Consider the following 13150-nt stretch of genomic DNA (forward strand, 5'->3'; position numbering starts at 1 on the left):
TTTATTATCAAACCATCATAACTAGAATAAAAAAAAAGTGATACTCACCAAATGCTATTCAGAATGAAAAAAAGTTGAATAAAAATACAGCCAAAGGGCAAGATACCACCCATTATGATACCAGGCAACGGCTTTGTGAAAAAGGACTGTTCTGGAATTTGGCGAGGAATCTGGTTTGTACGAACTGGATGTTCAATAGGCTTCGAAAGAAATTAAGATAAATTGTTACATCATAAATAAGATTGCTTTTCCCTAATATTAGCATCTAAAGATTTGATAAACATAACTTAACTTTATTTTCATACATAAGCCATCACAAGTTACCAAACCAAGAAAACTACAAACTTTATATTCATCATTAGGAAAAAACACATACGCTTTACATTCCAACTACTGGTCACTAAGCAAGTCAGAACAAAAGGAAAAATCTGTTCAGTCCTTAATAAAAAAAACGTTTTCTTAGTTTTCTAAGAAAATTACCTCAAACTAGTGAAGTATGAACTGAAGTACTTCTGAAGTACTACTTCAAAAATGAAACTGCTGAGGTATTACTGAAGTACAAAAGGCAAGGAAGACCTCAAAGAGCACTATTAAAATACGATTCTAATGAATGGACAGAAAAATAGCTTAGTGTGACATTACAAGCATATACGCAGTTTCAAAATAATGACAAAGTGAAACATCACTTTACAATCATAGGGCCATAGATGTTTCAATCCAACCAGTTCTTGTATGCTTAGGCATTCAATGGCTCAACTGCAGAAGACAGGTATATTTCAAAACCGTATTCAAAGCGCACTACCTTCTCTTTGAAGCCAAAATATGCACCAACAAAGGTTAGCGGGACTGAAATTCCAAACCACATAGCTAGGATAGCAACCAAAGTGCCAAAAGGGATGGCAGCTGAGGATCCTTTCACCCATAGAATGAGATTCATAATGAAGAAATCAGCAAAGACAATCCTGAAAAAAGATCAGAAAAGCTATTAAAATATTACGTAAAGAATAAATATCAGTTAATATTAAAAAACATAAACCAGTTAAGTCTGCATCAGAAAAATGTAGCTTCTTGCAGTCTTTCATTCCCTAACAGTCCTAGTTACTTTCAGCAATAGTGCAGTTAATGTAAAAATGCTTGCAACACCCAATGCCTATAATACAAGTATCTATGGTAAAGCCACTATAAGACTCTGCACATAAAACCAAAAAGTAACAGAATGATTCAAGTGTAAAAAACTATACAAAGAATGCTAAAAGATAAAATTAATAAATCCCCCTCCTATCTGAATCACCTTTCCTATTATTGCCAGTCATTTAATTCCTTTATTTAGGTCCGTTCTAACCAGTAAAGTCCCTCTGAAAAAACACAGTGATAGCAAAACCTCATATTTAGGAACACACCACTCTCACCACAAACATTGACCCTGCTGCAGCGTGTGTCACAGCAACATGCTAGCAGAAGGGTGGATTAAAGAGGGCTCTTCCCTACAACAAGAATCTTTGTATTAACATCTCATGCAGCCACACAGTTAAGTAGCCCACACCTTTTGAGAATTTAAATAAAGATTGCACCCAGACCTGTTCTTCCCTCCTCAGTTAAGTGCATCTGCCTCATTTTCTAAACATCCTGGGAAAACACTAGAAAACAACTCCAAGACATACGATGAAGTTTTCAAACCCATCCCATTCTGAAAGCAAAGCAAAACATACTGCAAGGGAACCCCATATAAAAGCCTGCTTGAATTTCCATTATTCATGGATTCAGAGATGTATCACAGAAAATTCAGCCTTAGGAAGGGCCTCTGCAAAGTGCACCATTATCTGGGCTTTGTTGAAAAAAAAAGCATTCCTGAGGCAGAATTTAAACTGCCCTGAAGTGAACATGCATCCTCCACTGTATTTAATTTAAAAAGGAAGGAGGGAAGATTAGAGCAATAGGCAAGCTCGTTTTTTCCTAGGAGAGGCTTTACACTTGCCAAAACTGTTTGGGGGAATAGACTTGTTAAATAAGCACACCCAAGCCACCCCTGGTGTAAGAATTTGTTGAACAAAAAATAAAAATAAAATTCATTTTAGAAGTCTTGCTAATCTTTATCATCTGCCCATCTCGTAACACAGATGCCACTTACCCCCTCCAAAGTTAGAAAAAAATACTGCAAATATGAACTCCCATCAGTCTACTGAGACTATAACGGCCTTAGGCTGTTTATGATATTATGCAAATTCACTGAACTAGCACAGCATAATCAAGACATCTGTTCCTATTCTACCATCCCCAATCATTTTACTTCCTCTGTGAAACTTAATTTATTTGGGAGTTTAAGTGATCAGCACAATATTTCTTCCACCGATAAATATTTTCTTCTCTCTCAAGATAATATCTAAATGACAGCAGGGAGACTGAAGCACATTTTGTTTAGAAATAAGATTTCCTCATAGAAATATTACACTCGGTTGTTATCGAATGCATTACATTTCATTTGATGAAATTCTACTATACTCAAAACCAAGTCATGTTTTATTCATTCTGGGCTTTTTTGGGGGAGAGATACCTTAAGAAATTATTTATAACCTTTTCCTCAACTTTTGCCAAGGACATTTGTCAAAGGGTAGCTTCATGTACCCAAAGTTGCAACCAAGAAATACAGAAGACCTGCAGAAGAAATTAGTTTCTGTTATCTTTCTTCACTGACCTAATTCTCAATAGTCTTGAGAGCTATGAGAAAACGAAAGGTAGGAGAGCTATCACCCTTCCCAAGCACGACAGTATTGGCCATAATATGATATACGCTACAGCCATATCTGAAACTGGACGCTACCTACATTTATATAAAAGATTATAACCCATTTAAGAGAATCTCTGCATCATTCTCACCCAGAAACATAGTAAACATCTACTGCTTAGTATAGCAGTATATAGCTATTTAATTTAAAAAAAAAAAATCTACATTATATTTCCTGTGTCCTTTTCAGTAACATGGTTACAAGACAACACTGATGCTATAACTAAGGTAACAGAGGTTCTGCCTAAAGCACTCTCTCTCCCTATTTACAGACATGCCCTACAGACACTCTGAAGTTACCACAAAGCCACGTGCTTCCTAACAAAGTGACCATACCTGGAACATACCGAGTGCTGTGGTACCAAGCTGCAATTACCCCATCACTATGCCTAATGTTCTGGTGCAGTGATTCTCAAAGGCTGTGACATCAGCTTGCAAGAGAGTCCTCCTACCCCCACAGCGGATTACAAAACAAGATGCTAAGAAGCTGTGTTCTAGAGTACTAGGCTCCAGCTCCTCAGAATTCACTTTTCTTTTTATTCACAGATAGGCAATATACAAAAGGAACAGCAACTTGGAGAACAATAAAGAAAATAATCACACAAACAAGCATCATAACTTACTTCCCCCCCCCTCCTCCTCACCTCAGATTCATTTATACTTAAGAATAAAGGAAAGAATGAGGGGAAACAATACTAACCCAGGGCAAAGCAGAGCTGTAAGCAAAACGTTTGTCTTCCACTTCTCGCCTCTAAACGCTGAGGGAAAAAGTAAAAACAATTTCAAGTTCAGAACTTTTTCCAACCGTTTTGCAGTACGGTAGCAAGAAGCAGATTTGTTGTCTGAGACACCAGCTCCAGTCTGAGGTTTATATTAAGCCAAGCAATTCTGATTTTAACCTGCTGTGTCACATTAAACAAATGCACGTACTTACTCTTGTACATTCTGGCAGACACGTAACCAGCTGGAGTTCCCAGTAAGACCCACAATACAACTGCACAGGTCATCAAAGCACCACGGTTGGCAGGAGAAAGAAAACCAAGGCAAGCTAGGACTAAAGAGACAGAAAGATTTAGTCATTTGCGGACACATGTCAAAACTCCCCTGTAACACGTGCCACTGTACAGGTCTATCCCTTTCCACTACCAGATATTTAAATGAAGGCTATGTGCATAAGCTCTCATATATGCCCATCACATGACCATACCCCAATGTCATTTTTTCATTCAAAATAAAGTATTATTTCCACCTCATCTTTTAAACAGAAAAGTCTTGTAGCCGAAAGACTGAAAAATAAAATGGCACATAGAGATGAACCATGAACCTGAACCAAATTTCAGATTGAAAAAGTCTGCTTCCAAAATCCTAGAGTCCTTCTGTAAACATCCATCGTCAATACATATGCATGCTAAGTAACAAGAGAAGTTTAATATGTGGCATAAAGGACATTTGAGAAGAGTAGGTCTGGAGAAGCCAAAAACTTTTGACAGAGCTCAGGGTTTGGTTTTGTGGGGGGGGAGAGGCGGGGGGAGGGGGGGAGTTGTTGAGGGGGGGTGTTACGTTTTAGTGGGTTTTTTGGTTTTGGGTTTTTTCTGCTTTTGTTTTTTTTAAGGTAGACATAAGTGTGAAGATAGAAGATCTTAAGAGGTTTAGAGTGACTTGCTTGAAATTCCACAAAAGGCTCTCAGCCACCATGACGGACAACACTTTACTCAAGAATTCGCTATGTTGAAAATAAGCCTCTCTATTAAAAGAAGGTTGCCTGTGTCTGAACTAATTGCAGAGGCCAGCCCAGAGATATTTCAGAAAAGGAGTTTGTCAGTGAAGACAAGCCCATCAAGAAAATTCCATCAATCTTGCAGTATCACGAAATGAATAGAAAAAAAGCAGCTCCTCTATCAAAGACCAAAAAATCTGAATAAAACCTGGAGAGCAGAATTTGAAAAATTCTTCTTTTGTAATAAATATCAGTATACTTCCCAATTCTACTGTACAGTAAGGAAAGGAATAGTCATATACTTTATAGATAACATATAATAAAACACCAACTTGTGACAGGTTACACCATCACATGTATATATAGCTATTTACGGTAGGCTCTCACATTATCTCAATGTTGTGTCAGGATTATTACATGGGCATGCATTCTTGCTCTTATTTCTGCATGGCTGCAGGCTGCTGTGTCAAACGTATTAGATAGAAAGTGTTCCAAGAACATTAAAGCTTTCATTACATGTCTTTGAACTTGCATTACTGGATCCTTGGATCATTTACACCATGACAAACTGTTTTTGTTTTTTAAAAAGAAACTTCTAACTTCAGAAATGAAGGAAGCTTCATTTCTGCAATCATGAAGAATCTGAATTAGCCCAGATACCACAACGTTTTGAACAGCAGCATTACTGAAGCTATCTAGATTATTGTTATGAAACAGTTAATATTTTACTTTAGTAAAGAAAGGACTTCATTTCCAAAAGCAGGCTTCTATCATTTGTTTAATAATATTGCATCTTTCTTACACTATTACACTACAAACACATCACCTTAATAAAGTTACTTACATAAAGTAATAAATGTCATAATGAAAATTTGGGTTCCCTGGCCCAAAAAGACAGACAGTAACATTCCCTTCCTTGGAGGTCTAAACACATCTCCATGAACCAGCTTCCAGCCAAATTCCTCTTGGGCATCTTCCTATATAAAATCAACAATGTCTTTACCAAAGATATATAACACAGTAGTGAATTAACACAAACAAGATGCAAAATACATACTTAAAGTTTGATTAACTTCCAGTTTAGATCCAAAGACAGACTAATTGCATGTAATTCATCACTCATTGATTTTATAACCCCCTAATGGTTCAGTGAAAGAAAAAGGCAGGATTTATCAAGAAAATCCTCATCTCTTAAGTAAGAAAAAACAAAATGTAATTAGTCAAACCATATAACATCATTCTAAATTTAAAACTAAAACAAAAGCATTCCATTTAATTCAACTTAGATTATAGCATTTCAATCTAGTTCAAGCATTTATCTTTTTTTGTTTCCATTACATAACACATCAGTCTCAATGACAATATTCTTCTGTATTCCAGAAAAAAGTCTGTGCCCTAGAATCACTAGGGGCAAGTACCACCACTCTTTGTCCCACTGCCAGAGGTGAACACATGGATCGCACGCGGTGGGGGGGATCCTCAGTCCAGTGGCTCTAAGGAACCACTGCTGAAGAATAAAACTTCAGTAAAGTCACTCAAAACAAACACCTCCCCTCACAAAAAAACCCAAATGCACATGACCTCAAATAACCAACCCTTCAAGAAGACCACTCTCTTCCTCACAAAGTTAAAAGCTAGAGGTTTCGTTCAACCTAGGAGTATTGAGTTTAGTTCACGGGACTGCATACCACTAGAATTACAGCACACAAATATAGGGTAAGAAGAATACAGACCAAACTGGCAAATGACATAGAGCATCTTAACTTGCGACAGATTACGTAATTTTTTTTTTTTTCCTGGAAGATTATCTTTGCCTTCCCCGTACTGATACCTCCACTTGGCGTTTGTGGGCTAGAAATTACTCTCAGAAGTCTGATATACTAATACAAAACCTGAAAACTATTAAACACAAGATAACACTTCGATTAAAAAAAACAAGCAAACAAAAAACTATGCCTGCAAGAAAACGATACCAGGTATCTAGATGTAATTCCAACACATCAGTGCTCTTCTAGTAAAGAAAGGTTTGTTTGGTTAAAGCAGTATAAAGACCACACTATCCTGTAAGTCTGAACTTGAACTAATTGTGATGATGATGAGAAAGTTGTTGAGGTAAGACAGAAGAAAGACTTTTCCCAGGAAGTTGTAAGTAAGGAATTAAAGAATTTAAAAGGTTACCATCTGAAGCAAATCTTTATCCGTTTTCAAAATGGTGAACACTAAGCAGAAACAAATGCTTAGTACTTTAATTACTGACAGAACAAGGAAAATGTTGCACAAATTTGGAATGGCTGGTATTAGATTTCTTATCAACACCTAACCTGGCAAATGCACTCAGACGACACTCTCTGGTTTTAATACAAACTTTAAAACATATAGCTGCATGGTAAATATCTTGGTTTAAGAAAAATAAAGAGAAACCAAGCTTGGCCGATTGAGACCCCTGATTTATCTTGCATGGGCCTATAGGCCAAAGTGTTCGTCTCAAAGCTCAGGTTTTAATAAAACTCTTCCATTAGAGGCCAATTAGCTATGATTCAGTATTTTCCAGACTTTTGTTCAAAGATTTCAGCAGTATTTTATATTGCTAACCTTTACTGTTCAAAGATGAGGATAAGACTTGTACAACTAATCCAAGTAGGAAGCTGCACTTCATAGTTACAAAAAAAAAAAATTGACAAAAATCTAAAAAGATACTTTTGAATCTTGGCCAATGTGCTAAAAATTACTGCACGTTTTTAAAAAGTGCAGTAATCCTCACCTTATCCATTACTTTAGCCTAGTTCTCAAAATATTCTAACAAAAGATTTAAGTCTCCTACACGCAAATAGTCACAATCAAAGAGATTTAAAAAGACAAGAGTTTTACCTCTCATTGTTGAAAAGATATTGACACGAATTCTCTTCAGTTCAGGAATCTTTTCTTAGTCATAAGACCCAAAAAGTAATCTAATGATTTCTAAACACTTCATTAATGTATGTCTCATTAAATCTACATCACACTAAAAGCCAGTTGGTATTAGTATGCGCATTTAACGTTCTGCTAATACCACAATCACTGGCTTATGCATCTATCTCTTTTCAAGTAGAATCACCAGCATTCCCTAAGTGTGAGATACTAATTTTCTTCATCTCAGCTTCCTCAGCTCAGGTCCTCTTTTGCACAATTATTTCACACCTTTTTAAATCAGCTTCTTGAACTGCAACAGCTCTTTAAGTCTCTTACAACTGGCAAGAAAATAAAAAAAGTGTGGTTTTTTGAAAGTCACACCTATCCCTGCTGTTACCCATAAAAACTAATCAAGCGTCTACAAGTTTTGCTCTTTATCACATTAAGAATGACCAACTAATAAAGACAACACAGTATAAGATATTGAACATAATTTAATTGAGAGATCAAACAGGAGCTTCACAAAAACGATCAGTTAAAGGATGTGAAAAAATTCTTCCACTTTAATTACTGTCTGGATTTGCATTAACAAAAGATATTAAATATCAAAAACACAAAGAAGAATAAAAGTACTTTCAGATGTTTTGGTTTCAATATGAAACATTTTTGTGCATTTTAAAGTATTTCTTTATCTACATAGACAGCAAAACAACGGCGAAAATTCAAACCATTTTCGTATCTGACGTTATTTCTCATCTTTGGCTTGCAGATACCACTTTTACCAATGAGAAAGAGTAATTTTTACGCAGCCTTTCACTCACAGTCAACTGGTCAAGTCTCTAACTCACAGTCAAGTTATATTCTTTTCCACCAAGGCAGCAAGCTACTATAGGGACCTGCCCCTTTCCCATTTTAAGGAGTACATATTTCAAAGGAACTCGCAACAGGTTCAGTTGGATGGCAACAAGCTTCAGTCACTACGTTAAGTCAGACAAATCAGGCTCAGTTTGACACAGTGATCAACAGAATTGTATTTAAAAAAAAAAAAAAAATGATTTACACACACACCAAGTAGTTCTAACACAGGTAGAAACCAGAAGTTGTGTTGCACATGAACTGCAATATCACAATCTCCTAACTGAAGACAAAGTACATGATTCCACCACACTTCAGCCACAGACAAAAGGCAACATCAATTTGTATTAGTCTATGTTAATCAGAATCTCTCCCATAACATTTAGCAGGACAACTTCTGATCCTCACACTAATTTCACTGTATTATTAGCCATTGGTTTAATTTTTGATCTTTTTTGCAATAATCACTTTTTTAAAAAAAAAATACATTGCTTTATAAAGTTGCATAGCATCATAATTCTCATCAATTTTAGACCACACACTTTCCAAACTTCAGGAGTCACATGCTAGCACACTTGCTTTCTTGACAAGCTATACTCGTAGCTAAACTACAATAAAGAAATACCACCTTGAAATTGGAAAAATTACAGCAACTGAGCTTCCTAATGCAGCTTCATCACAATGGGGACAATACCTGGCTGCAGCAGTTTTAAGCCTAATCTCCTGAAGAGGGGAAAAAAACAGTCATCAATAAAAATAACTGTTCTCCTTACAAGTTTGGTTGTTCAGACTATAAAACGCATTTTTAGACAGAAAATATGCCAAAGTGGGTAGCAAGTCTTTGCTTCTGTGCTACAAATATCTCTGCAACAGATACAGCGCAGATCCTTTGCTAAGGCCACATGACTTAGCATGACTTAAAACAGGGCTGCACTGACAAAGAATCTTACATAAAATCCTAGGTTGCCAGAGTCACAGAATCACTCAATGGTTGATGCTGGAAGGGACCTCTGGAGGTCATCTTGTCCAACCCCCCCGCTCAAGCAGGACCACCTAAAACAGGTTACCCAGAACCATGTCCAGATAGCTTTTGAGTATCTCCAAGGATGGAGATTCCATAAATAACACGCTGGCTGCTTAGGTCAATGTCATACCACCAGCTACATGTCCTGACTGACTCCATAATGCAACCATAGGACTCAGGAGAAATTGCCACATCTTGATAGTGAACCAATGCCAGAACACTTTTCAATGTCTGCACTGCGCCTTGTGGCTGTTGGAATACTGTGAAAGTATTTATTAAAAAAAGAGGCTTTCCTTGGTTGAGATCTTGGAACAAAGGGACTTACATTTCAAATACAGGTTTGTTCACTACCAAAAAGTTTCTGTGAATCACTTAACATACTTTTAAAACCTGAAGTCTGTCCTTGCATATTACAAGTTCATCAAATGATGCTAGGCAAGTAAGACTGTCACATCTGCCCATCTATTCATGCTGTTAGAAAAGATGAAATTGCAATAAAGTAATTTTAACCCCCAGATATATTAGCATGTTTCAAATTCTTGGTAGTTATACATCTCTTTAGATTGTATTCAAAACTAATTGATAGACATCACTATCGCCAGAAAAACATGCTCATGTAAAAGCTGTAAATCTTACTCACAGAAGAGTCAATCTGGTTGTATCTTGCAATATCTTTATGAAGTGTCCTCAGAATGATCATAGCCACCATGCCAGATAAGAAGAGAACAATTACGAGGGAATTCATTATACTGTAGATAAAGAAAAAGTCAAACTTTCAATCCACTTATTCAGGTTTCAGGACATGCACTCCAATTCATACCACATGTACAGCTCAAGTCTGAGGAATAGCCTTAGCTAGTCAGAGTTTACTTAAGTCATTCAGACCTTTTAGTATTTTCCCACCCAGAGAAGATAAACTGTTTTAAGTTGTGTACCTTTATGATTTCTTAGGAGACAGAAGTGAGAAGAATAGTATTTTGACATATTGTTAATTCTCAAGACAGTTACCTATTGCTTTTCTTTATTTTCCTCCTTACATAGCTCAGAAGTAATTTCCCTAGTGAAACAGCTACAGCTACAGCTCTTAAGGCAGACTTTGTCAAGTAGATTTTATATCTATCAACCAATGATTTAATCAGATTAGCCTTTTCAAACACTTTCATATTGCAAAACATTAACATTTCAACATAAATTATATACTTACTTGGTATCATTTGCGTGGTACAGAGGGAAGTAAGTAAGAGCTTTTCATATACATCTTTTACTCGTAAAAAAAAAAAGCCCTTCTTTTTACTGTAAGCAGCTGCTGAGTACAAAACATGCAGTACACATATGTACCTCTCACTTGGCAGTTGGAGAAAGCCAGACAGTAACAACAAGAACATTGCAGAGCAGCAGCGTCTCAAAAGTTCTACAGAATGGAGATGATAAAGTAAAACGATGGAGGCTGCTTTCCTTTTGGACACTAATGGTGCATTCCTTTGGTGAAATGCAATACTACAGTTGCTCCCAAGAGATGGAGGACTGATAAAAGTTACTTCACATATGAAAACAAGAAAGTTTTCTTGCCTGAAAACTAACAGACTTTGTTCTACCACAGCAGAAGTTACATATCCCTAGAAGCATAAATAAGAAATCTTCATACTCCCATGCAAGGTTATTCACTGAATAAATGCAAATCTTACCTAAACCACTGGATGTTTGTATGTGGCATGGACTCCAAAATGTAGTCCCATCTGGAAGCCCACTTAATATTATTCTTTTCCTATAAAGAAATTAAGTACCAATTAATAGAAACAAGTACAAGTTTGTTGCAGTCTCTGAGAAGGAATAAGCACATCAAATCTCCACAAACCTTCCATTCAGCATTAATATCTAAGCTTGGTATCAACCCTGGATGTTAGACCTCCTTCTTGCATTAATTCTTTTTATCTCTTGAACCTCTCAAAGAATATCTTGTTTATTGAAATCTCCTATCCACATCTTCTACCTTCAACTGAGGCTTCACTAAGCCTCGTCTTTCCATGATTCAGTATGCAGCTGCCTGCAGCTCCCAAATGCACACTGAAAAACAATCACGCCATCACTACAAGATACTCCCAAGATACTGCTCTTGAAACTTCAACTTTGTTAAACATACTCTACGAGTATGTTTCTAGTTTTCGCTGGAATTTTTCTCTTTCATCATCTTTAATGTATTTAGCACAGGTTTCCTCACTCCCTGCCATAATGGTGTCTGATATAGACTACTTTCCACCCTGATTCCTAGCAGACAACTTTCATTTCCAGATAACCCTGTGAAGAATTTAAGACGAAATCATTCAGCAACTTTCACATTCAAAAGACGCTTCTATTCTCTTCTATTTCCTCCTCTAAACGCTTCACGTGAGAGCTGTACAAGTGATGATTCTTTCTGACCCCCAAGCCTTGTCCTCTACAGCTTGTCTCATGGGATATATGTCTGCTGTCCGGCTACCAAATTCTATCTCCTGACTGGCATGAATTTCAGCAGAACTTCTTCATTTATTCACCAGGTGGTAAGCTTGTACAGTTAATTCTGAGAATTTAGACTATGTCTCCAGCCTAGAATTTTTAAGTTCTAACTCATGTTCTGGATCAAGAACATGTAACAATGAAGAACTGCACCAACACAACAAGGTGGCTGAAATTGCCCTAAGTTGCTCTTTATCAGCTCAATCAGTAGTTGATCAGTAGTTCACAGCTAGTCAGGACAGAGTTTCAGAAGTGTGGTTCTAAAGTTTGTTACTTGGGTACCAAACTGCTCACATGCTTACATCTTTGTACACTTGTGTATTAAACATTAACACAAATGATCGTGTATACTTTTCACATACACAGAGCTAAATACCTTGCCCATTTAAATGAATTAAAGCAGACATCACAGCTTTCTCATCAGAAGTCGGCTGCCATATTAGAACGGACCATAAACCAGTTACGCATTTCACTGGTTTATGTACTCAGGCTTACCGAAACCGATGTTCTCCAATTTAAAAATACTGTTCACTGATAAATACTCCCCTCTGAAGTTATTTTGAAACTATTAATAAGAAGTAAAACGCATCAGGCGTTATCTCCAACCCCGGGTAACGGGAGAAGCGGCCGTTTCGAAGCGCCCGGGGCCGGGACGTGCCGAGCGCCACCTGCTGGAGGCGGCCGAGGCCGCGCCCGGGCAACGGGCAGGCGGCAGCCCCCAGGGCAGACCCGGCGTGAAGAACCCAAGTTCGCACCGCGATTCTCAGCTGCAGTTTGCCGTCAAGATTTAAACACGAACGTTAACAGACAGGAGGCTCATTCCTGCAGTAAAACGAGACAGTCGAAGGAGGATTGGGTGTCTCAAGGGAAAAGTAACAGGATACAGAGCCTTGCACTTCAAGGTCATCGGTTCAAATCACATTCAATTTGGCAGAAGGAGAGCTGTTACCATATGATGGCTGCTTGACAGCCTATACAAAATAGGCTGGTGGTCTCAAGCCAAATCCTGTAAGATTGGTGTCTTACATCAGAAAAACAACCATGCTTTCGGGACAGACTGGAACCAAGGTACCTAGGTTTGAAGTAGCTTGAACCAAATTACTCTCACCCCCACAGGAGGCTCACTTTCCACGCTGGGGTAAGGACCCAGTTGCAAGAAAGCCTAATTTCTTCCTATGTCGTGACAGGATGAATAAAGCATTACAGTATTAGTAAACATTACTAACTCTAAAACTCTAAAAGATAAATGGCCATCTACTCAAAAAAAAAAGCTAGTGGATAAAATAAAAGCAATACAAAATGAGACAAAACTTCACTAGAAAAAACAGCTTTACAACATGCTAAAATCAACATTTAACACAAAAGCATCTCCAAATATAATATAAACGCT

General features: G+C 37.3%; 1 protein-coding gene across 5 annotated transcripts in view; it reads right to left on the reverse strand.

Annotated features, from left to right (window-relative positions):
• Nucleotides 1-13150, reverse strand: part of LOC142087617 (transmembrane 9 superfamily member 2-like) — a 35207-nt gene that overhangs the window by 12451 nt on the left and 9606 nt on the right. For all 5 annotated transcript variants that reach the window (XR_012675529.1, XR_012675530.1, XM_075162008.1 and 2 more), the window contains exons 8-14: nucleotides 10953-11032; nucleotides 9908-10016; nucleotides 5344-5476; nucleotides 3717-3836; nucleotides 3483-3540; nucleotides 803-962; nucleotides 49-200 (exon numbers count right to left, since the gene is read on the reverse strand). Coding sequence is in view for 3 of the 5 variants with exons in the window: in XM_075162008.1 (XP_075018109.1) it covers nucleotides 49-200; nucleotides 803-962; nucleotides 3483-3540; nucleotides 3717-3836; nucleotides 5344-5476; nucleotides 9908-10016; nucleotides 10953-11032 (812 nt within the window). In the remaining 2 variants the exon portion in view is untranslated. The remainder of the gene's footprint in view (nucleotides 1-48; nucleotides 201-802; nucleotides 963-3482; nucleotides 3541-3716; nucleotides 3837-5343; nucleotides 5477-9907; nucleotides 10017-10952; nucleotides 11033-13150) is intronic.

This window comes from Calonectris borealis, chromosome 13, assembly GCF_964195595.1.
Source record: "Calonectris borealis chromosome 13, bCalBor7.hap1.2, whole genome shotgun sequence".
Lineage (NCBI taxonomy): Eukaryota > Metazoa > Chordata > Aves > Procellariiformes > Procellariidae > Calonectris > Calonectris borealis.